Source organism: Diabrotica undecimpunctata, chromosome 9, assembly GCF_040954645.1.
Source record: "Diabrotica undecimpunctata isolate CICGRU chromosome 9, icDiaUnde3, whole genome shotgun sequence".
Lineage (NCBI taxonomy): Eukaryota > Metazoa > Arthropoda > Insecta > Coleoptera > Chrysomelidae > Diabrotica > Diabrotica undecimpunctata.
In genome coordinates, this window is record NC_092811.1 from 85,720,428 (window position 1) to 85,747,117 (window position 26,690).

Consider the following 26,690-nt stretch of genomic DNA (forward strand, 5'->3'; position numbering starts at 1 on the left):
AAACTTTGGTTATATTAAAGTAGAATGGATCATTATTATATATAATTTTTACAGTGTAAAGATCCTAACTTTATTTATTAACGACTATAACTTAAAGTATCATGGATCAATATTATTTGTAATTTTTGCAGTGTAACGATTCTATCTTTTCAATATAGCTATATTTACTATCCGTTAAATTATAACCCGAACAAAGGGGCTACTGATAGAAGAATGTGACTTTTTAAATCAATCTTAATAACACTAAATTTTGTTCCTTCGAACAATTTAGCTTTTGACATCTTCGAAATATACATACTCAGAATTGTTTTTAACTTATTAAATTTGAAACAATTTTACTTACCTACACAACTTTGCTGTTCCTTCATTATATTAAATATTTCATCCATACGCTTCATTTTGCGACTTACTCTAACACTGTACGTTTTACTGTACTGAAATACATGTAATACTGAAAATATGTGAAATCATAATTTTATATAAGTATAATTGTTTCTGCAGGCTCAGACGTGTCACAAACAAGAAAAATCCACTAAGTCGCAAATCGGGCTCCGTTGTTTTAATTTTGGTTCAAGCAAAATCCACCAACTTACTTCATGTATATTTTCTAAACAGGAACACTTATTTTTGACTTAGTGAAAATGTTAATAATCATAATAATTCAGTAAACAGTTATCTGTTGTAAGTAGGTTTTACTACATGATCTGGCATGGTAGTTAATGCTTTTGGTATAAATAAGTCATCAACAAAAAAATTACTTAGTGTGTTTTGCTTGTAAACCGACGATATCTTTATTAGATTATCATACTCTAGTAAAACACATTATTTTAAACAAAAGTTGACACATCATCCTTTATTGGTTTCTATAAACGGTAGTGCACCAATGAAGATACTTATTTATACAACTAAAAATAATATATTATCACAATGAGAAAATAACACAGAGCAAAGGCACTAACGCATCTGTTAAGGGAACTGAATCACGTACTATTTTCATGTTTAGTAAATCCCAGGAACACCTGCAAAAAAATTGATATTATCAAAAAAATTATATATATATATATATATATATATATATATATATATATATATATATATATATATATATGCAAACAATAAACTTAATTCTATATATATATATATATACATATGTATATATATATATATATATATATATATATATATATATATATATATATATATATATATCAGATCAGATATACTTCAAGGCGAATATTTATGTCTAGGTAACCCTTTGCTAAAAAGACGATACATTGTATAGTAGAGCAGCTTTTAATACTGCCTTCCTAAGGAAAACCACAGCATCTGCAGTAATAGTAATAATAATGAGTAAACGGACTTCAAAGAATCTGCAACTTTTAAAAAGAGCGAAAATTGTTACAACAATGCAGTTAGAAACGATTTTACTTTATATCAATAAGTCTTTAAATAAGCTATGTTTTTTAAAAAAGGAGCAGTAGTTTATCCTAATTTTATGCTTACTATGGCAGATACTGGGAAAAATTGTAAGTAATATTAGGAATTGCTAAGTAAAACTACAGCATCTACGGATAATATATTTATGCGGTATTTTTTCTTAGCTTAATAGGACCATACCAGGCTGGTTTCAGAGGTGGTAAATCAACAATTTATCAGATTTCAACCCTGAGACAAATTTTAGAGAAAACACTGAAATACGGTGTAGACACGCACCACATATTTATAGACTACAAGGCAGCCTACGACTCTGTAAATAGAAGAGAATTGTTTAGAGCAATGATAGACCTAGGAGTACCAAATCAGTTGGTAAGTTTAACCAAACTAACCCTTGAAAAAGTTAAATGCAAAGTACGAATCCAGGGGAAACTCACTGAACCTTTTAAAACAAATAACGGGCTACGTCAGGGAGACCCACTCTCCTGTATACTATTCAATCTAGCTCTGGAAAAAGTAATACGTACGTCACAAATCACAACTACCGGTTCAATATATAACAAATCTGTGTAAATCCTCGCATATGCTGATGATATCAATATTGTTGGGAGAACGGAAAACGCAGCACGAGAGGCGTACGTAGCATTAGAGGAAGCGGCTACAAAAATGGGTTTAATAATAAACACCAATAAAACAAAATACATGAAAGTAGGCACACAACCACAAACACTACGGCCACTTGTTATAGAAAATGACGTCATCGAAGCAGTTAACGAATTTGTATACCTGGGAACGCTCGTCAATACTGAAAATGTCATTACCGCAGAGATAAACCGCAGAATTTGCACGGCTAATAGATGCTATTTTGGGCTTAATCTCCTTTTTAAATCTACAGTTATATCAAGAAATACAAAAGTAAAACTCGACAAAACAATAATACGCCCAGTCCTAACATATGGTTCAGAAACCTGGACTTTAACAAAAAGCAATGAAAACATGTTAGGATGTTTCGAAAGAAAAATACTAAGGCGCATCTATGGAGCGGTAAATGAAAATGGTGTCTAGAGAAGACAATACAACTTCGAACTCTATAGGATATACCAGGAACCGGATATCGTAAAACACATAAAGATAGGACGTCTGAGGTGGGTAGGCCATGTAATGCGGATGGAGCAAACCGACCCAGCCAGAAAAACGCTCCTTGATAGACCTATTGGTCAAAGAAGAAGAGGAAGACCCAAAACAAGATTCCTAGATAACATCGATGAAGATATGAGAAATATGGAAATACGTACTTGGCGGAGGAAGGCGATGGATAGGGACGACTGGAGAAAAATTCTTGGGGAGGCTAGGACCCACACAGGGTTGTAAAGTCAAAATGATGATGATGATTTTTTCTTAGGATAATGTTAACGAAAATATAATTAAACAACAACAAGAAAATAAGTTTTTGAATAATTTATTAAAACTACATATTAAATAAAAAAAAAAACAACATTTATTAGACCGGATAAACGCTAACAAACAAAATTTAATACAAAAAAAATAAATATTGAAAGAAATTATCTTATGAATCCTTATCTTTCTCAAGATTTTGTCAAAATTGTAATCTATTTGAAGACATTATGGTTTTGAGATTTTTAATAAGGGTTTCTTTTCTATTTTTCGGTACTCCACATGGAGATGTAACTGGCTGAGAGCTGGGAAGTTTTTTATTTAAAACTTTATTTTAAAGAAAATTCATTTCAAATACGCTATCGTAGTTATTTGTTAACTTGTACTTTAGAAAAAATGATCCCCTGTTGGCAACGATTTCTTTTATTTACTCCAAGTAAGGTCAGGCTCTATTTTTTTAATTTCTGCTTGTGACCCGAAATCTTGCCACTTAAAAAAATTTGTTAACTGCATTGTTTTTATTGTAACCTTTTTGAATTTGCATTTAAAACAGCGGTCACAAAATCGTTCACAATCGTTCAGCGGTCACAAAAACCCAAAAGAGAAAATGTTCAATATCCCTGTAATAAAAAAAGAAAGGTATTATATGAGCTAATTATTTCTTCCTTTCTTCCAGCAATACCGCCATGCCATAGCATGCAATTTTTTTTTGTTTTTTTTCTTTACCTAGAGGTACACCGCTCTCATTAAATCTCGATATTCTTTGGGTAAATATTGCTCTCTTAAACATATCGATCCTTGGTAACATTATGTAAAATATGTAGATAAGACGTCAATGAGTATAGTACCGGGAAAGAACTATAAGATCCTTATCAAAAGCGGTCGGTAACAACTACGATACTATCATAATAACAGACAACCTCCGAGACCTCCAAAAGCTAATGAACAAGATAGTTGAGTATGGAGAGGAATATGGATTATCAATAAACACCAAGAAAACCAAATTTATGAGGATATCAAAAACCCAAAATAATGGTGAAAGCCTGACAATTAACGGTAGTGCTTTAGAACAAGTTGAAAACTACCACTATCTTGGCACAATAATTAATCACACAAACGATTACTCCAAAGAAATCAAAGTTCGAATAGAGAAAGCACGTACAAACTTCAATAAAATGAGAAAGGTACTATGTGCAAGAGAACTAAAATTGGACTTGAGAGTTAGGCTGGCAAGGTGCTATATTTTCTCGACTCTGCTTTATGGGATAGAGGCATGGACACTTAACGCGTCGACTGCTAAAAAGTTGGAAGCATTTGAAATGTGGGTGTATAGAAGAATCCTGAAGATATCATGGACCGAGCATGTAACAAACAACGAAGTCATGAGAAGAATCAACAAAAGAATGGAAGTATTGGAAACCATCAAGACACGAAAGCTGCAATACCTGGGGCATGTTATGCGTAATGAGAGATACAACCTACTTCAATTAATTATACAAGGGAAAATCCAGGGCAAGAGAAGTGTAGGAAGAAGAAGAATCTCATGGTTGCGTAACTTGAGGGAATGGTACGGATGCACATCAATTGAACTATTCAGAGCAGCAGCATCTAAGATCAGAATAGCCATGATGATTGCCAGCCTGGGTGATGAGTGCCGCGGAGATGGCACGTGAAGAAGAAGAACAACTTGGTAAAGTAGTCTCTGCCAAACGACGTGTATCTACTGCTCTAGTCATTTGTATGTCTGCGGGAGGTTTATATGTTCCACCGATGTTAGTTTTTTCCCGAAAGAGAATGAAGGAGGAGTTAAACGATGGGGAACCACTAGAAGCAGCATTCAGACGCAATGATTCTAAGTGGGTGAATCTAGATGTGTTTGCAGATTGGTTGGATTATTTTAGATCTTGCGTTAAACCATCGGCAGAAGACCCAGCGCTATTAATTCTTGACGATCGCCTTTCTCACAATAAGAACTTATATGTCATCGAAATAGCTTTGTTATGCTTGCCTCCGCCTACTACACATAGGCTACAGCTATTAGACTGTTGAATATTAGAATTGTTAATAAATCCTACGCCAAAACCTGCAACCCCATAAATGCTGTTAATGATTTCAAGAAAGTCGGAATCGTACCTTACAATCCAGATGTTTTTTTAGATTTCGCAGCTGCTGACGTTACAAAGCAAGACAAACCAGAAAACATTATAACAGTTCCTTTAACTCTAGTTCTGCAAACCCCTTGTAAGAAAAATTGTGGTCCAGTCCAGACAACGATATGACCTTGAAGAATTAGAAATTAAGCCTTCTTCATTCGTTATTTGTTAGTATATTAACACTGGCTCCGCATCTGTACCTTCGACCTCTTTTACTATTTTTTTGAAAGATATTTGCCCATTTCCCAAGTCGTCATAACCACGACGCACTATTCAACGAAAATCTGTTGGTACGGTTATTCTTACAAGCACTCCTTACAAGAACCAGCCTTTAGGTGAGAGACGAAAAAGGAGCAATTGAACGAAAAGGGAGCTCCTAAATTAAAAAATAAAGCTACACTTAATGGAAAGCAAAAAGGGAACAAACAAGAAACCAGGTTTAAAAAAGAAGGACCAAGATGATGGAGAGTCGCATGTTAAAGAAGATGCAGAGTGCTTCATTTGTTCTGATACTTTTCCGCGTGAGAGGGCTGGGCCCATAATTAATGTGCTGGAAAATTTATTGCTTTTACGTGATTTTTTGAAAAAGTGACTGTGGTGAGCAAACGCACAATTTTGATGATAAAGTTGGTGACGAGAAAGACGCCTTTAAACCTGCAATGATACTTCATTATAACAAAACAAAAGGAGCTGTGGTAAATAGTTTTAATACTTCGAAAATATAAAATTCAAATAATATGCACTCTCAGTCATGTCAAATGATGAAAATTGTATATCCTGAATTGGACGTTTCTGATGTTCCACCTGGATCTAACATAGCATCGGGACAAGGTCGACAAGGTGTTACTGATGCTAGAGAAAAAAAGACCAAAAATCCCGTCATTACTGTATTGTGTATAAAACCCATAAAACCTTTGTTGTGTTGCTCACTCTGAAAAATTCCATGTGTTTGTGTTGCAAAGATAATTATTTTTTTTTAATGAAAAAATAAGTAGTTTGTAAAATTATGTTTCATAGTATAATAAAAAAATTTTAATTATCTTTCAAATTAATTTCTCTGGCGTTTAAATATAAAAAAATGGATATTCGGATGTGGTGCAAATGACCGTTATTTACGTAAGAATCTAGGCACCGTCTTGCAAGGCAACGAAACTGAGCAGGAAACCCCCCGTATTAATTCTCTAAGGTATTTTAAAGGAGCGTATTACATCGATGTTATTATTGATTACAAATCTTGTTCTTTAAGTGCAATCTCCCAATCGGAGGATGGATATTATCATCACTATCTATACTCTATACGATTACAGATACAGTCCGACCATAAATACAAAATAGTACAACATGTAAGAATATATTTACAAGAATCCCCAAAAAGGTTTACAAATAAATGTAAATCCCTACAATCAACTTTGGGATATAAATTAACAGCAGAAATTAAATTTTGATCTATGCTATGCAACGGTGGGCTGTGATATTTCACTAAATAAATTGCAAAATAAAAGTTTTAAAAAGTTAGTAAGTTTTGGAAAAGTACTGTCAAAGACATGTGCGGAATGAAAGTACTATGCGCAAAAAATATGTTAATCGCGTTTGTTCAATTTAATATTTTAAGCTTTATGTATGGCAACACTATAATAAAAGTTTGCCTGTCCTATATTTATGTCAACTGTCGGCAGACATATATTCTTCATATTTGTTCCTTTGTAAGCAATATAACAATTTTTAGCAAGGCAATACACACGCTAATATTTTGTCTATCGATGTCTATTTTTTTCCACCCTAATTTCCAATAAAACCAATTTAAATTTAATTAGCGTTTACATGGAAACCATAAAAAAGTAAAAACACTAGTAAGGAACAATTAGTGATTTGCTGTGGACGAGACTACAGATATTTGTGGAAGGTACGTCACTAATTTAATCATAGACGTACTTCACGAAAAAATCTTGACGAAGGGTTATTTAGTGTTCTCAAAAGAACTGGAAGCAATACAGTTTATAAAACTACAGTTTTAAGATTCGTAAATTAAACAAATTTTTATCTTTTCAAGGCTGTGCCCACCAATAAAATAATATTATTGAATTTCGACGATCTACCATATATGATCAAAACAGCATCAAATCTTAAAGTATTTTATTCAAACCTAATTCACTGTACGTGTCTAGCACACGGTCTAAGTCGCGTTGCCATCACTATGCGGCTACAATTTTCACTTGTTAATGAGTTGATAAACCTCATTCCAAGACTTTCCTTGGCCTCTTATCTCGTCCATGATGGATCTTCTCCAAGTTTGTACTGGGCGACCTCTTTTTCTTTTCCCTTGGGGATTCCACTCTAGGGCAGTCTTTGCGATACTGCAACTATTTTTTCGGAGTGTGTGACCGATCCAACCCCACTTTCTGGACTTAATTTCATTTTGTACCCTCTTTTGTTCGGTCAGGTGTAGCAGATTGTACAGTGTAGCAGTGTACGATTGTTAAAAGTTCTACCAATTTGACAGATGTAAACCACATTTAAGTTTATATAGTATTTGACTATTTTTGTTGATGTCTTTTCTGTATATGTAATCAAGCAGAAGGTACTGGGTTTTTTCTCTGGTGGTGGAAATACTAATTTCAGAGCTTTCTTATGAAGTTTTTGATTTAAAATTTTATTAATTGTTTGTTCGTTGTACCCATTGTTTACTGTTATTTGCTTAATGATATTTAATTCTATCTCCAAGTTGTATTTTGACATCGGAATTTCTATTAATCTAAATAACATGCTATGCTAAGATAAGTTTTTACTGGAGCGTCTGTTGCGATCATCGAGAAGCGATCATCGCCGAGCGGGGATTGCGGTGTACCACTTGCGGGGTCTGTTAAGTTGCTGTTTTGACTGAAGCGTCAGTCGCTGGAGGCGCTATCGTCGATCGTTGGCCACTGGTCCAAGAGCAGACACAGTCACAAACGCTGAGCGACGATAGTGGTTTGTGTATGTGATTTTGACAGTTTTTTCTTTAAGAGATTCTCTTCTGGAGACATTGGATACGAAATACAGTTTGTAGACAACTTTTTCATATCCTGTGTACTAAACTTAACACAGAATCAAACGGAAGAACTGTGGACACTTAACATCATCTCCTAATAAATGGTTGTTTATCAAAATTTTGAAGTATTCTCCTTTTTGTTTTCTTTTAAATATTGCATGTTTTTTTAATCTTGGAACACTTGAAACATTTCTAAAATTTCTTCGTCTTTTCTTTCTTCTGCTAGCAGGTATTCTAACAATAATTGTTTTCATTTACATACGCTCATCGCCGCAACAAAACCACTTGTTTATTAGACAACGGACAATTTATATTTTGTAGGATGGGATGATGAATTGTGTATAGTACAATATCAAAAATGTGTCATTGCAAAATCTAGTACCGATGTATGTAGTAAAACCAAAAAGGCTTGAAAGAGAATCAAACACCCATTTCAATTAAAAATAAATCAATAGAAAACAACATAGTGTTTACAAAAGCAGCTTTTGTATAATAAACATTTTTTTATACTTTTAAATCCGAACTCTGTTAATCACCAATAGGGCAAAAACACATAAGAACTTGTGAAGGAAGAGACAGATAACAAGAAAACTAAGAAAAGTCGCAGTAATTCCCGCTAAAATGGATCAGCAGAGCTCATAAGTCTTTACGCCAACTCTTAAATACCAAGCATTACGCCCTTCCAAATCAATTTGTATATATTTATAATATTTATCCCCTACATTGTTTATTACACTTGTTTTAGATGCATTTAACTCAGTCCCAATGAAGTGCAATGGAATATGTAAACATTGCTTATTGTTTAAATTAAATACATTATTTACTTTAGAACAGATTGCAATAAGAATAAGATATTGGCAAAACTAATATCTCTTGGTACAGTTAAATTATTAATACTTTTAAATAATTCTATAGCTTTAAAACAACTTTTGTGATATCTTTATAGATGTATCTCTTACCTGTTCTAAACTACATTGTCCTAATGAATAGTCTTCTATATTGAGATCACTTCTCTTTCCCTTCTCCAAGATGCCAAACATCTTGGACCAAGGCACCGACTTATCAGTAATATAATAATTTAATAACTCCTGGTGTCTCTCCCGAAGCTGCGCCCCAGGGAAACTTTGGCTAATGAATTTTTCTATAGGTTCAGTTTCTGAGAGTCCTTCGCTGGAACTATCTGAGATTTTCTTTAGTTTTATCGTCAGAGTATATCCTTCGGCGAATTTGTGTTTGAGATGCTGCGTAGATCCGAGACATTTGAAATTTCCGTTTACCATTATGGCTATTCGGGTACAGAGGGCTTCACACTCTTCCATGCTATGCGATGTAAGAACTATACATTTACCTTTGTCTCGAATTTTACAGAGGGCATTCCAGAGATGGCGTTTCGTAGCAGGATCCATACCTAAAAATAAATAGAAAACTAAGTAGGTTGTTTAAAAATAGTAAAATAAATATAATATTATAACAATAACTATATAAAAATATGTATTTTGGTACTCATGCTAGTGTCAGATATTCCTTAGGTTGGTAATATGTCAAGAAGGGCTGTTGTGACATGCAGCCAGTAGACTTAGAAGTTTAGTTGTTACTGTTAGTTGTACGGTTTCAATTTAATATTGATTAAACGGTATTCTCCTCATCTACTTGTTTTATTAATACACAACATTCTGGCGACAAGGATAATATAGTTTGTGCAGGGTGAATTCGGAAGTTTATAGAAAATGGTGTTAATCGGCAATATAAAAGCATTCGGCGGGAAAGCTGAAGAATTCGAGATATACCTGGAATGAATGGAGCATTTTTTGGCAGTGAACAAAGTAACGGAAGGAACAAAAGTCTCAATGTTTATCACGCTAGCGGGTTTTAATGTGTATCAGACAGTGAAAAATTTATCGCCACCTAAAAGCCCAGGTGAGCTTTCATATGAGAAAAGCAATTTTTGGATGAAGCATTACGAGATAGGTTTGTGTGTGGGTTAAGATCGAAAAATATTCAACAGAAACTATTAGCAGATAAAAAATTGACATTTTAAAGTGCGTGTAAAGCTGCTCAAGCAGCAGAATTGGCCGAAATTTGTCTGGAGAAACTAGTGTAAATAGTGTCTATGTCCAAATTAGCCAACATTGGTGAACAAAATCCAGATGACATAGTTTCTAGTGTATCTAGTGCAGATCAGTTTGAAGAGGTAAATATGTTTTAAATCAGGTATGTAACAATGATAATTCAGCTCATCAAGTGAGGTTAATAGTTAATGGAGTAGGAATACAGTTTAAAGTCGATACAGGTGCTTGTAAGACTGTAATGGCCCACAAAATGTTTGTTGATTTATTAAATGTACCTCTAAATAAAGTTTCATTCAAATTAAATTCAGTTTCAGGTCAAAATATAGTACCAATAGGAAACTGTAGGGTCTGTGTATGTAATACAAAGGATAAATTTAATTTGAATTTAACAGTCATTGAATCAGACATGGAATTTGTTCCTTTACTTGGTAGGAATTGGTTAACCCGTAACTGCTACCGACAAAAAGTTATCTCGCAGCTGCTATTGACGGGTCACTGTGACCCAGTTTTAAAATTCTGAAATAAAGAAAAAACATTAGCTAATACATTTATTTTAAGTCATAAACACTTTTTTATATAACGGTAAACTAATTTAATGTAAAATAAATTCCTATTTACAATTTGGGCATATTTTTAGAGCACATTGTAAACATATAGGTAATTTTCACACAAAACAGTATGTATTTGTTTTCCGGTCTTTTTTTCCGGGACAAATTGCGCATCTCTTCCTTTTAGATATATTCTGTATTGGCAATGGTGCAGGTGTATCATCTATATCTACTCCAAGGATATTCGCTGCGAGACATCGAAGTTTCCGGGGTACATTTACGTTGTAAAGTCTTTTCTTCGTATGTGGCGTGTACAGTGCAATGCCTAGTTCTTTTAAAAAATTGTAACGGGATATTTCTTTTCCTCGGGAAAACTGATATATTATTCGGCTGTTTACATTAGACACATTTAAAATACAGTGAAAAATTGCCATAGGCCATCGACGGGTCCTTCGAGAAGTGGAATATGTTGCACATTTTTCGTCCAAAGCATCTACACCTGCTTTGGTTTGGTTATAAAACATAATTATTTCGGGTTACCCAGTGCTCTGATCAACAGTACTGTCGTGATGCATTGATGATATTAAAACAACAGATTTTCCCTTTTTTGGGACATATGATACCAGAGTATTGTCTGATGTAAATCCGAACTCTGAAGAACTAGCAGGTCTCTTTCTGTCGGCCATAAATTCTGAAGGAATCATTCTTTTATTTTTCTTCACTGTACCTACATATGTAATTCCTCGTTTTCTTAACTCGTTGGTTAATTCCATTGATGTGTACCAGTTATCTCCAGTGACATTACGGTTGGAATTTTCAATACATTTTATCATTCGAAGAACAACCTCAGTTGGATGTGAAAATAGCAATTTTTGTTTCTGTTGGAGAATTTTTCCTGTATAGACCTTCGCGTTATATATGTAGTGTGTTTGGGAATCGGCTAAGATCTGCACTTTTATACCATATTTCGCAGGTTTATTAGGTATGTACATTCTAAATGCACACCTTCCCCTGAATGGTACCAGCATTTCATCTACTGTTACGTGAGGACCTGGAACATAGTTCTGTTGGGAGTTTTTTGACCCTTTCAGACCTTGTAAGATGATTGTCGAATCTTAAACAGCTTAGCAAAAATAAGAATCGTGCAAGTGACATCGAACATCTAAACAGATCTCTCCCTGTACCATCTGTTGCCCATAATGATTTTAAATCTTCATGGTTAGACTTAAATATACCTTGCATAAATAAAAGTCCAATAAAAGCTTCTATCTCAATTTTATCTGTTCTTTCAATGAAAGTTGGGGCAAATTTTGAGAGAGAGAGTTTTTACGTCGTTTGAATGTAGCGTAATTTGAGGATACTAAGTCAATTCTTGTGTTGGTATGTTCAACAATAATTTCCAACATGTCATCAGTTATTAATAATTTTCAAGCTTCTTTAGGACACAGTGGTGGATTCTGACGGGTAGAACCTTTCAGTCCTGATAAAACTCTTATAATGTTATGAGATTTTACTTTGGACCTTTTTGGCGATTGTTTTGCCCATTTTGTAGAATCTTTTCCATACCAAGCTAATTTTGAAATGTTCAAAGTAGCTGTTTTGTTACTTGAAGCGTTATTCGTGGCATCATCTCTGTCTAAGGTGTCTTCATGCAATAGTTCAACCTCAAATTCACTATCAGAGTCGTGTTCACTGTAAATTTCATTGTCTATTTCATCGCTGTCACTTTCACCTGAATAGTTAAATAATTTGTGTGCAGCTTGCTCCTTATTTTCTACTTCTTAGAGAGTATCTGTCGTTTCATCGGCATCTTCCAAATCTTTCCAAAACTCTTCACTGTTTAGAATGTCTTCCATCTCAGACAAAGTTAAATGCTTACTTGAAGAAGCCATTTTATCTAAAACAAAAAATGTGTATTAAGCAAATGATATAAATATTTAAATTATTCAAGCCGTTAACATAATAATATATATATATATATATATATATATATATATATATATATATATATAAATATATATATATATATATATATATAATAATAAAAATAGGTACATACCTTTATAACCAAAAAATATTATGTTACTTAAATACTATAGACGGGTCACCGTGACCCAACTATACTATAAATTCAATAGGATTGTCAGGGCAGACATTTTGTAGTTCGTTAACACTCGGTGGTAAGCGGCTATATATTTATTTCTTTATTAGCACACAAAACCACTTCTCAATTATCATTTTTGACGGTTACATCTGTTGAAAGTCCGAACTAGAGAAGGTACACTCGCCTTGTTGCGAAATTTATTATTTAGTACCGCTTGCAGCTTATCCGTGCCATTGAGGTATACCCTGAATGCCAATAGAGAGGCAGGCGGACACCGTTATTTCTTTTCGAAAGTAATATTCTTAATGCAATACGGCAACATTGTAAAAACTCACCCACAAATAACCATTAAATCTGGTGGGTGGTAGTATTTCATGAGCGTACCGTCGGGTAACATCATGGCATCAAAATCAACGTGCAGTATATCTGTTAATAAACAAAATAAAAAAAGGTGGTTATCTGTAAGAGAAAAGCAAATGATAAAATCGGTTTATGAGGGATTGCGTAGAAGATATCCAGATATGCTTATAGAGGACGTCGCGGCATTGTCTGGAGATTTAACGAAAGTATCGGGTCGTACGGTTTTCTGAATAATTCAAGGTAACAAACCTATACACAAACCAACCCATAAAGGACGTGCAAAAATTGTATTGGACGATAGTACAAAAAGTATAATCCGAAGAAAAGTTCATAGATTTTATTTTAGGAACGAACTGTCCACGTTAAAGGCTATTCAACGAGAAGTTAATGCAGACGCAGATGATACTTTAAATAAAATATCCATGAGAGTATTACAAAGAACTTTATATGAAATGGACTTTCGGTATGTGAAGAGAAATCGGAAAAGTTTGTTGATCGAGAGAGACGAATTAGTGATATGACGGAGAAAATTTTTGCAAAAAATTCGTGATTTTAGGCGACTTGGTAAAAAAATTTATTATACGGACGAAACGTGGTTGAATGAGGGTCATACGAAATCCAAAGTATAGCAAGACTTGAATATTAACAGTGCGCGACAGGCTTTCATTGAGGGACTTTCATCCGGCTTAAAAGCACCCTCGGGCGAAGGAAGACGTCTCATTATAACGCACATTGGAAGTGATTCAGGTTCTTTACAAGATGGTTTAAATGTGTTTACCTCAATCAAAACGGGCTATTATCATGAGGATATGAATTCGGATGTGTTTGAAAAGTGGTTTTCGTCTATACTGACTCTTGTAGATCCTGGTTCGGTAATTATAATGGACAATGCACCTTATCACAGCCGTCGTATGGAAAAAATACCGACTTCTGCATCTCGAAAAGCAGATATAATAGATTGGTTAAGAAGTAAAAATATAGATTTTGATGAATCCATAATAAAGGTTCAATTACTTGATATAGTGCGCGAACATAAGAGTTCATACATCAGATTTGCAGTAGACGAAATGGCACGCGAGCATGGCATCACCGTATTAAGAACTCCACCGTATCATTGTGAATTGAATCCCATCGAGCTAATATGAGCACAAATAAAAAATGAGGTAGCGCAAAAGAATACAACCTTTAAATTAAAAGATGTCAAATTATTATTAGACCAAGCCATACAAAATATAACCGCTTCCAACTGGCAGTCATACATTAAACATACACAGAAAGAAGATAAAATGTGGGACGTAGACAAGCGTGTTGATGTTCTTATCGAGCCCATTATCATTACTCCAGGAGAAGACAGTAGTGATAGTGAATTAACAACAAGAAGTGATTCAGAATAAAAATATTTCTTTAAAATAATAACTAATAGGTACAGTTCTAGAGATTTTTTGTTGCTACATTCGGAGACTACCTGTGAGATCCTTCGTCCTACCTGGTTATAATTTTCTAAGTAGATATGTACCTAATAACTATATTATTATTATTATGGCAAGTTTGTTTTTCACAATTGTAGTGTAGATTAGGTTGCTGGGTCTAGAATTATTATTTTCTGTAAAGAAGTTGGTATTTATATGTGGATAGGAATGTTATTTAAAAAAAAATATTGTACATTCTACCGATCTCAAAGTTGATCACAATGCGACTAAGTTATTTCGAAACTATTACCTATTTACAAATTCATTCACATTTACTTTAAAGTCTCATGTAGAAATTGATTGTAAATAAAAGTTCAAAAGAAAAAACAAGGTTGTTTCGGGAATTCTATTATTTCCATTTTAATCGTATTTAATTGGAAATTTCCAGGTATTATATTTGTGTTCTTGGAAATTGCTCAATTTGAATGCTACGTCGTGTTTAGTTTAAAACGTATATTATGACTAACGAGGGTTTTTCAAAAGGTTAATCTGACAATTCATCTACAGTTTGATGTCTTAACGGAAAATTTTATAAAAAGCAGTGGAAGATATTCTATTGGGGAAATGCAAGGCGATACAATAGTTATTAGTTATTCTTACGTTTACTACTAAAAGTTTCGTTTATATTTTTAAGTTATTTTCTTTCTTGTTTGTTATGAATTTAAGATATTTATAAATGATAGGTTTTGTTTATTACAAATCATTACGAACCATAAGTATATTCGTGACATTTCGTTATTATAAGGGAGAACGTTTTGGATTTAAAATATAATATAATTTAGCACCTCGACACAGTAAGGTACAAAAGTATACAATTAATTATTAAGACGTAATATTTTGAATATAATATTTTTACATAACATTTTAACAAAATATATTTAACATAAATTAACAATTTTACCGTGGACGCAAACATATTTTTATGTGCAAGTTTCCTATTATTTTCCTTATTTTAAAAATATACACGCCACCATTGAACTACACGCGTCTCTCATCTCGGACCCCTCGAAGATCTATCATTTCTAAGCGATAACCTGACAATCCTATTGAATTTATAGTATACGTAATTATTTCGAATTTGACACGATCAACAAAACTACTCACTTTGCCTTTTTATAAAATACTAACTAGCCAGAGAATAGGTGGACAGACAGCTCCCCCACTATCAAACTTAAATGGGTAGGGCGGTTTAAAACTATTGATGGGTCACGCTGACCCTGTCGGTAGTAGTTACGGGTTAAATATATTATTTCCAGATTGACAAAATAGTTTTTCTATTAAATATCTGAATTTGTCAGAAAAATTGAAGTTAATTAGGCTATTACAGGATAAATTTAAGAATGTTTTTGATAAAAATGTATGTGCTTCCATAAAGAAATTTGAAATTAAGTTCAATATATAGTATAATGTAGTACCTATTGTAAAAAAAGCATATGATATGCCATTTGCGTTGTTACCAAAAGTGGAGCGAAAACTTAAACAAATGGTGCAAGTGGGTATATTAAAACCAGTTACTTTTAGTGAGTGGGTATCACCCATTGTTATAGTACCCAAGAAAACCGGAGATGTCAGGATTTATTGCCCATTGCCAAAGCCCAATAGAACAGAACAGAAAAATAGTACTCAGTTAAGAACCTATTTAGGACTTAACTATTATAACAAATTCATTCCAATGTTGTCATCTCAGTTACACCCTCTGTATAAATTATTGGAAAAGGATGTAGAATTTAAGTTGAATCATGAGGCACAAAAGGCTTTCATGCTTAGTAAGCAGTTGATTAACAGTAACCGAATTTTAACACATTATGATCCAAATAAACCAATAGTTATTTCTTGCGATGCAAGTTCCTATGGAGTAAGTAGTGTTCTCAGTCATAGGGAACATGGTGTAGAAAAAGCAATATGGTATGCTGCTAGTTCGTTATCAAAAGCTAAACAGAATTATTCACAATTGGAAAGGGAAGCTTTGGTGATTTTATTTAGTGTAAAAAAATTTCATAAATATATATACGGTAGATCATTTACTCTGGTATCTTATCATCAACCATTAAAAATTATATTTAATCCAAATAAAAATATTTAAGTTATGTCAGCTTCCGGAATTATTTGTTGGAATATTATATTATCAGCTTAAAATTATGAGATAGAAGAGGCTCACAACTTTTTGAAGTAGATATGTTATCCAGATTACCCTTAAATGATTCTACTGAAGTTGATAGTGGAGTTAACGCCTTTAACTTAACAGATGAATTACCAATTAATTATAAGGACATTGTCAAGGTATCCAGTAAAGACCCAGTACTAACGAACGTAATAGATTATGTCAAAACAGGTTGGCCAAATAAAGTTGGCAGTGAATTTAAAACATATTATAATAAACGCAATGAACTTTTTATTGAAGAAAATTGTCAAATGTGCAGGTACCCTTGTTTTCGGCTGGTGATAAAGTGTTAGTGGGGAGTTTATGCCCATTGTGTAGTGAAAAGTGGAAAAGAGAAATATTGGAACACATTAGCGCTGTGACATATTTAGTTAAGGTGGAAGATAAAAAGTTATATAAACATGTTAATAGTTTAAGAAAATATGTTGAGAACAATGAAAATATTATAGATAGAAAATCCTATTCACATATAACTGATGATGCTACTAATAATAAAAGTGTATTACCTGAGAAGGTTGATTGGTCCACACCGTACAATACATCATTAGATAATAATGTACCACAAACGGTAGTTACAGACATAGGTAACCAAAATGCAAATGACAGTTCTACTGTGCAAAACCAACCAGAGGTGCTTGTACGACGTAGCAGTCGTATAAGGCAAACACCTCAAAGGTTGGATTTGTAAACATAAGTTTAGATTTTTATGCAAATATAAATTATTTTATGAAAGGAGAAAATGTTATGTATTTTGGTACCCATGCTAGAGTCAGATATTCCTTAGGTTGGTAATATGTCAAGAAGGGCTGTTGTGACAAGGCGGCCAGTAGACTTAAATGGTGTTCTCCTCAACTACTTGTTTTATTAATACACAACAAAATACTAAAAGAAATATTGGTTACAAGTGCAGCGATTTTGAGAACTTAGTTTTTAATGCAAGAGAATTTTTAATGTATGATCTTCAATAGAAATATTTCTATATAGTCGGGAGGCGAATAACTGAATACATACGACTTTTCATCGAATTAATGTTATGATTTTAAATGAGAGTGATAGTGAACGTTTTGCATCGGTAACTGCATCTCGTTACTTATGGTTATTTACGAAAGATCCCATGCTGTAAAAGGTTTTTTAAAGTTAGGTTCCATCGATTGACGAAAAGCTGGTGGATAATGAATAGCATTTTAAATTTTAGTATCTTTAAATGTACCTAATAAAAAAAACAAGAGAGAAGCGGAAATATTAAAATTATTGTCTATGGCCCAAACGATGACGACTTGGCTTATAATAAGGATAAAAAAGAATTAGCATTTGCAACGGAACAAGCAAAAGGAAATATATATTTAGTAGGTAACCTCAATAGCAGAAGAGGCGCAAATAACTAGGAATGTTAAGAGAAAAATATAGAGAAACAGCACGAAATAATAATGACATACGAATGCTATACTTCTGTATGATGCATAATTTAGTAATAACCAATACATTTTTTGAACACAAAAATATCTACAAGTACGCAAGAGAAGTTAAAAGTAGAGAAGAGAAATCGATAATTGATTATATGTTAGTAGAAAAAATAACAGGAGAAACATAATAGACACAAAAGTTAGAAGGGATCCAGAAATAGGAAGTGAACACTATTTAAGTAATGAAAATAAAACAAAATAAGTCAGATAATAATAACATTAACAAACTGCGAGAAAACAAACAAGAATATGAAACTAATAGGTCATATCAATTAAGAAATAAAGAAATTGAGATTGAACTGAGAAGTAGCAGATAACCATAAATCAGATCAAAAACCAGGAAATACTGAACTAAAGAAAAGATAGAACTTTCTGATCTACTTTTACAAATTGAAATATAATGTAATAAGTTAATTTAATTAAAAAATTTTTTCGGGAGCTAGATTAATTACTCTTAAAGAGTAATCTTTATCAGTGACGTACCCAAGGGGGGTATTAGGGGTTAACCCCCCCCCTCAGGGCACTATTCAGACACTCTTACTCACACGTTTTAAGGACTCAAAATGGAGGTAGCATAAAAAAAATTTCGGTGCTAAAACAAACCCCCTCCCCCCACAGGAAACACGAAAATTCTAGATCCTATCGTATATCCTGATTTTGTAAACCGAAAGTTCCAACAGAAGGAATATTAGTGAAATACACAAAAGTGTTAAGTATATTTTTTCCTTCTGATGGACTGAGATCCAATCGAATATATTAACTAAAACGAAGTTTGGAAAACAGTAATTGTTTGTAGCGACTTAAATACGATCTTAACTTAAAAGTCCCAGAAAATCTTAACTTTATATAGAGTCTAATAAAAGTATTAAAACAAAATTAATTCACGTTAAAGGATTTTGAAATACTCGAACTAAGACCTACACAATTTTTGGAATAGTTACAATGTTATATTCTTAAAAATTATTCAGCCAAACATCTGAACCCTCTTATAAAATAACTACCTTCCTTCGACTATTTGCGACAATTTTGCGACAGCCAACCTTTGAGCAAAGTCTCCACATTAATCAAAATCTAATAATATTACAGTAAATAAAGTTAAAACTACATTAACCCATTAATGGCCAAGCAATGAAAAACAATAATATTTGAAGTGATCGAAATTGTAATTGTGACATTTCACTATCATTTGCAATATTGCAAATCTTCCAGCTATTTACGACTGTGCTATCAATAAGATTCATAAATAGAGGTCACCACCATTTCTTTCCTCTTATTCTGATTTGGTAATTAGCAATGCCATTATCGTGCAAATCCACACCATCCATAAAAATATTGTATTCGGCTACTACATTAGGCTGAGATACGAGAATATTTTTGTATTTCATTCCGACTGTATCGTTCTATTTGAACAAGAGGTAGTAATGTGCAGGTATTTCTTAACAGCACTATTACCGTAACAGCGGAATTATTATTCCATCTCACGAGTAAAACTTTAGACACAGTATCAAATGCAGACTCGAATGTTCCCTATTTGAACATTTTGCTATTCTGTAATGGACACTTTGCAGTGCGGTTTTTTCTCATAGTACATGTGGCAAAGAAGCCTAGATCCTGCAGTGTCGTAAAAGAGCATAAAAGGAAAAGAAATTGTCGAAAAAGACTCGATGCTCTTGGCGTTTATCAACTTCAGAAAGTAACTGTAAAACTACCTTCGTTCCCAAACTATTACAAGAATCAAAATTATTATGTTGTGTTCCTCCATATGGTATGAATTTGTATAAATAACCTCTATGTGAACAAAGACACCATAATTTAAACACCCCGAATGAACATCTTGCAGGAATGACGTCCAAAATATGGTACCATTTCCTCGTCTATTGAAAGGTTATGTTCGAATAGGTATACCAAATTGTAAAAAATTTATATTCATTATTTGAAAGATAAGAGTAAGTTTAGCAAATTTATTATCTTTGACTAATTAAGTATAATCAGACAACTGAATATTTTGTTTAATTGATCGAAATTTATTTCTAGAAAAGGTTTCCCTCACAATGGCTACTTCCTTATCTTTATCTTTCGACCTTTATCGACATGTCACATTGTAGCAAAGTATGATAATCCGATAATATGCAGATACCGATAAAGCGTGTTAGTTCAGCTTCATTCAAATCGAATTTGTGACGATTGTTTTGTGCTACATAAGTATTTGAAAAATGTATAATCTGGCTTGTGACTTCATCATCGAAAAATAATGAAAATATTTGGATGGGCGACTTTCCTCCATGGCTGGCTTTGATGTTCTCTAATAAACGATTGTTATTTATGTCAGGATGAGTCGAGAATGCTGGAGTGGTGTTTGTTTTTCCTTTTGGTAAAATTTTCGATTTATTTTGATTAGTTTTTCGCATTTTATTGCTAATTTTACTGAGTGGGATATCATCTTCTTTAGAATAACTTGCTGTCGGAACGTAAATTTCATATATGTTCCAGCAATTTCTGCATCAATATAATATTCTTGAATGAGGTTATCATTTAGGTCTTCGCCATCAGTAATTTCATCAACATTAGGAGGGATATATGTAACTTCTACTTCATCTGCATTCTCTATATCTGAATCTTCTGAAGACATGAAATTAATTCCTTAGTAGTCAAAGGTCGTGTTCGATCATACATCTCTTGTGCAGTCAAAGGTCTGAATGGTCTCTTCTGGCTCTGGCTCAACGACATTCCAGAAGTACTTGGTTGACTTATATTGACTGTGATAAAAAAAAACCGAATTTCAGCAGATAATTTTGAAACAAAAAAAGTTGACAACTCACTTTTAGATCACTTTGAATATTCGCTTATGTGCAACAAACAAATATTTTTAGTTATTATTTATGTAGGTAATATAAACCACCTCACAGTAATGAGAAGCTATTACACATGCCTGCAATAATTGCAGTACAGATGTAACTGACAAACTGACCGACGGTTGATGTTGATGTCGCGATGGTCATTAATCACTGATGCCGTTATGTGCCAAGGGTGCGAACGCGCACCCTCAATATTTAAATCAAAATTGGAAAATTCCAGGCCAAGTTTCATCCAAGTATGCAATTTAGAATGAAGCGTAATAGTATTTTGAAGCTATATTATCATAACATATATCTTCGTTGGGTCAAAAAGTCGATAAAAAATTATTGTCTTCATGATGTCAAACAGTTTAAAAATCGTGTTAGTTTCACTAATTATAAAACAGTTTTTTTATCTAAAATCAAGTACATGTGGTGATAAAGATAAAACAAACATGCTAGAATATTTGTGAATACTTGTCAGAATACTAAGTATTTTAGCAGTATGTAAAAAAAATAAAAATTAAAAGGGTGCGTAGACGCATCTTTGGCTGTTAATGGGTTAAATAATGAATCTGATCATATCTTATTTACTTATATTAACTTACCGGTAGTTGGTTCATCTAGATATAATAAAGGAGGATCCCCAATCAACGCAATCGCTGTACTTAATTTTCTCTTGTTTCCACCGCTTAGTTCTTTTACCTTCTTTTTTAAATGTCTGGTAAAATCGAATTCTCTAGACAAATATTCAGCTATGTTAAAAGTATCTCTAAATGGTAAACCTCTTAGCATAGCAAACATAATAATCGACTCTTCTGCTGTCATGTCGTCGAGTAAGGCATCAAACTGAGGACAATATCCGATTGTTTTTTGAACTTCTTCCAAATGTTGTTTGATACTCTTACCATTCATCTAAAACACAAAATATATCTTAGAACCATTCACCTAAAACACAAAAAGAAAAAAAATAGACATTGAAACAGAGTTTAAAATCGAAAGATAATCACAACCAAACTCATATAAAATCACCATATATTTCAAACTAATATGTCTTTCTTTAAAAAAAACTTGTTATTGTTGCGAAGAATAAAAGGTTTTTATTGAAAATAAACAGACCAATAAAACAATCAGATCCCACAGCCTGGCACAGTATAGATTATTTATTTTAGTTTTAAACTAAACACTGCCTGGGGTGATTGCGGGGTGGATTGAGTAGCTCTGCGATTACCACAGCCGGTCCCAAACCCGGATAAAATGTGGAGGGTGATTGGCAAGGTTAGCAACCTACCAATCGTAAAAACAAATACTGCTCAAAGAAACAATGTACAGCCTAAGAACCGGATTGATGGAAGACGACTACGGCAAGAAATAAGGACAAGCGAAAAACATCCAAAACCCAGATGAGAATTACTACTTGGAATATCAGATCACTCAACTCAAGGGACCAAGAAATAACCCAAGTGCTGAAAGAGAAAAAAATAGACATTTGTGCTTCATAAGAAACAAAAAAGAAAGGAAAAGGTCAATCAAAATTAGGTGAATACATACTAATCTATGTTAATCTAATTTTAACGCTCGAATAGCCAATCAAGTGATAACCGGCATTAAACACATTATTTTATGACCAATTACAACAATTAGTAGATCAAATCAGAGAAAAGATGATAATATTGGGGAATTTTAACGCTCGAATAGGCAATCAAGTAATAACCGGCATTAAACAAAAACATAACGAGAATGTTAAAAACGAAAATGGAGAACTGATGATCAACTTCCGCACGAATGACGAACTAAGAATTAACAACACATTTTTTGACCACAACGACCAACACAAATATACATTTAATAACACCCGTGGACAAAGATCTATGATAGATTATGTTATAACCACCAGAGATATACATCCATCGAAAATAATTAACGTAAGATGCCTCAACTCAGCAGATCTAGGTAGTGACCATAGCCTAGTATTATGTAAAATAAGAATCATCCTGAAATACTTCGCACCCAAGAAAGTGGCGCCAACAAAAACATAAATCAAAGTCGAATGACTAAATACGGAATCCACGGAATATTTTTACAGGAAAAGAATATCAGAGAAGATCGCTGATAATGAAATATTGGAAAACGATAACATCGACGAAAGCTGGAAAAAACTCAGAAATAACATAATTAACGCAGCAACAGAATCACTTGGAGAGAGCAAAGTAACGAACACTAACATATCAAAAAAGAAGACACCAATGTTTAGAGAGGAAGTGAAGACAAAATGTGAAGAAAAGAAGAAAGCCTTTTTACAATACAGAACACAACAAACACAACAGGCATATAACCACTATAAACGAATCAGAAATAAAACAAATACTTTAGTTAGACAAATAAAAAAAGTAACACTTGCAGAGTTTTTCAAAACAGATGGAACACGATTTCTACGGAACACAAAAAGAAATATGGAGAATGATCAGAGGACAAAGAAAAGAGATGAACGAACTAATAAAAACAAAACACATTAAGAAGGAAACATGCGTAGACTACTTTCTATCCCTATTTGCCTAAACATGACGATAATGAACCACCAATACCAAAGGTGACGACAAACGAAGAAATAAATACTGAGGAGGAAAAGGTAAAGGAAGCATTAATAAAATTAAAAAATTAAAAATCACCAGGAGAGGACAGAATACCGAACGAACTCCTAAAGTACGGAGGACCAGATCTAACCAAACAAATATTAAAACTAATCCAAAAGATAACAGAACAAAACAGAATTCCTCAAGAATAGAAATCAAGCATCCTAATACCTCTCTTCAAAAAGGGAGACAAATCGGACCCGGAAAATTATAGAGGAATTAATTTATTAAACACAACACAAAAGTTAACAACTAAAGTGATAACAAATAAAGACGTTATCCACTTACTGTATGCAAGTAAGATACCTCTAGGAATAATCAAAACGATCGAAAATATCTACCAAAACAACACAATAAAAGTTAAAGTAAAAGAAGAACTTACCGACCCTATTGAAGCTGGTAATGGAATAAGATAGGAAGAGTCCCTGAGTCCTCTATTGTTCAACCTGATTATGGACGAAATAATAAAAAAAGTAAGAACTAAAAAAGGATACCAAATGGGAGAAAAACAACTTAAAGTAATCTGCTAAAAGTGCAATTTATTATAACCGCCAGAAAATTTAACATGTCAATTTCCCCAAAAAAGACAAAATGCTTGGTTACAACAGCAAAATTACTAAGATGTAAATTGGAGCTGGAAGATCAGATAATAGAACAAGTGATGGAGTTTAAATACCTAGGCATCACATTATCTAGCTACGGAAAGCTCGAAACCGAAGTGGAAGATCAAGTGAATAGAGAAAACAGAGCCGCAGACTGTCTAAATAAAACAATATGGAGAAATAAAAATATCGGAAAAGATACGAAAAGCAAAATTTACAAAACAACCATCAGACCAATAATAACATACGCGGCAAAAACAAGACCTGACACAGGGAGGACAAAAAGGATGTTAGAAACAGCAGAGATGAAAACACTAAAGACGGAAAGAGACAGTTCCCCAATAGGAAGACGATCAGTAGGAAGAACACGAAAACGATGTAACGACAACTTACTGGAGGCACATTGAAAACCAGACAGAGTCATGTATATATAAAAAGAAAAAGATGAAGAAGAAGAAGAAGTTTTAAACTAAACGATTATAAGTGACCCAACTTTTGCTTTTAAAAACGAAAATATGCCTGATGTGGGGTTAACGGATGTGCAAAGCGGAAATATTATTGGGCTTGTGGAGCAAGGCATGCCTCATAGGGACATAGCTGCAGTGGTAGGCCTAACACAGAAATGCTTAAGAGTAGATCAAGATAAAATCGCCAAAAAGTAACAAGAGCTTGCCACAGTCGTTTTATTGTTCAAGTAGCTAGAAAAGACGCGACAAATTTTCACTCGCAACTCCTATGTAAGTGTTTCAGTTGAAACAATAAGAAGAATTCGTGTCAAAGGACTATACAGCAGTAGACAGTTACAGGTTTACGAGTTAACCAGGCAGCACAAGATTGATCGCCTAAATTGGTGTCTTCAATACCAAAACTGGAACATTCGAAATTGGCAAAATGTGATATTTTTAGACGAAACCAGGATTTGTGTAAAATCATATGATCGATAGATTCGTATACTTAGAGGGAGAGAAATATGAGCAAGAACGGAACCAGCAAGATCTGTTCACAGACATACAGAAGGAAGTTTTATGTTCTGGGGAAGTAATATGGTCGGTGAAAAAACTTCTTTAATTTCTATTCCACCAACTTCATTAGTTCACAGGTATGTTGATTTGTAGTTAGACTAGAACTTGTAGTTAGACTATGAGAAAGTGCAGTGGGAAAAAATTTAATTTTCATGCACGATAATGCATCTCCACATGCCAGCAGAGTCACTGCAGACTTCCTTGAAGCAGAAGATATCACCATTCTGTAGTGACCTGCTTGCTCACCCGACTTTTACTCTGTATAGCATTTGTGGGATATGCTTAAAAAAAGGATTAAACCTCGCCGGGATAATCCACAAAATACCGTACAGCTAGTACAAGCTGGTGTTAAAGAAAGGAAACAGCCTAGCACAATAAAATGTAGACAATTTGTTTAGAAGCATGACAACGCGAACTGGAGATAGCATAAGGCCTAGGGTTAGTCACACCGACTATTAAAAAAATCATAAATAAATAAAAACAATTTAAACATTATTCCTTGTACATTGAAATTTTGTATGATATTAATAAACATTCTTTGACTTCGTAGGTTGGTTTTGTAAAATTCGCTTAAAATAATAAGAAATATCTGATGATTCCATATAAGTTTGGTTGTGTGTATATAATATCCTACTTTTAATAATTATTAAGATACGATTACCCTTATTCATAAAAATAAATCTGACTGGTAATATAGGAGTCAACTAAAAGTAACTGATAGAAATTATGCCTGTAAATCAATAATTGCCAACTGGTTCATCGAGAGATAGCAGTGCTGCTATTTACAACATATTTTAACAATAAAAATATATACAAATCATAGAACTTAGAAACATATGTAACAGTGATATATATATATATATATATATATATATATATATATATATATATATATATATATATATATATATATATATATAGTAATATTTAGATATAACAGTGGCTAGAACTGTTAAAAAATGGCATGTGTCAAATGGGGTGTCTTGTTAATCAATTATAAGTATCAGTTACTAGTAGCAATCAGTAATATTGTTAATAATAATCAGCAGATAATTCCATATGTAAGCGCTGTCGAAAATAAATGTATTTATTATGTACCCTTATGTACAGAGTCCATCTTCTTCTTTTTCTTCCTTCTTGTATGTAGGCTTTAAAGGCTGTTTCTTCTTCAATATTAGCCTCCTAAATTGTTTAAATTATCGCACCATCTTTTTCTTGGTCTGCCAATACTTCTTCGTCCATTTGGTAACTTATCTCGTGCTATTCGTACTATCCTATCCTCTGCCATTCTACTAATGTGTTCATTCCACTTCTGTTTCCGTTTTGTCACCCATCAATTTATGTCTTCTGTATTGCATGCTCTTTTTATGTTTTCGCTTCACTCCCTATCCAACAGACTTTTCCCTGATATTCGT

The 26,690-nt window shown here is 33.3% G+C and overlaps 1 protein-coding gene across 7 annotated transcripts in view; it reads right to left on the reverse strand.

The window, feature by feature from the left end:
* Window positions 1-816: 816 nt before the first annotated feature.
* Window positions 817-26,690, reverse strand: part of LOC140450217 (phospholipid-transporting ATPase ABCA3-like) — a 372,486-nt gene continuing 346,612 nt past the window's right edge. For all 7 annotated transcript variants that reach the window (XM_072543710.1, XM_072543706.1, XM_072543707.1 and 4 more), the window contains exons 19-21: window positions 21,627-21,933; window positions 8,970-9,418; window positions 817-1,019 (exon numbers count right to left, since the gene is read on the reverse strand). In XM_072543710.1, the coding sequence (XP_072399811.1) occupies window positions 981-1,019; window positions 8,970-9,418; window positions 21,627-21,933 (795 nt within the window). In that variant the 3' untranslated portion in view covers window positions 817-980. The remainder of the gene's footprint in view (window positions 1,020-8,969; window positions 9,419-21,626; window positions 21,934-26,690) is intronic.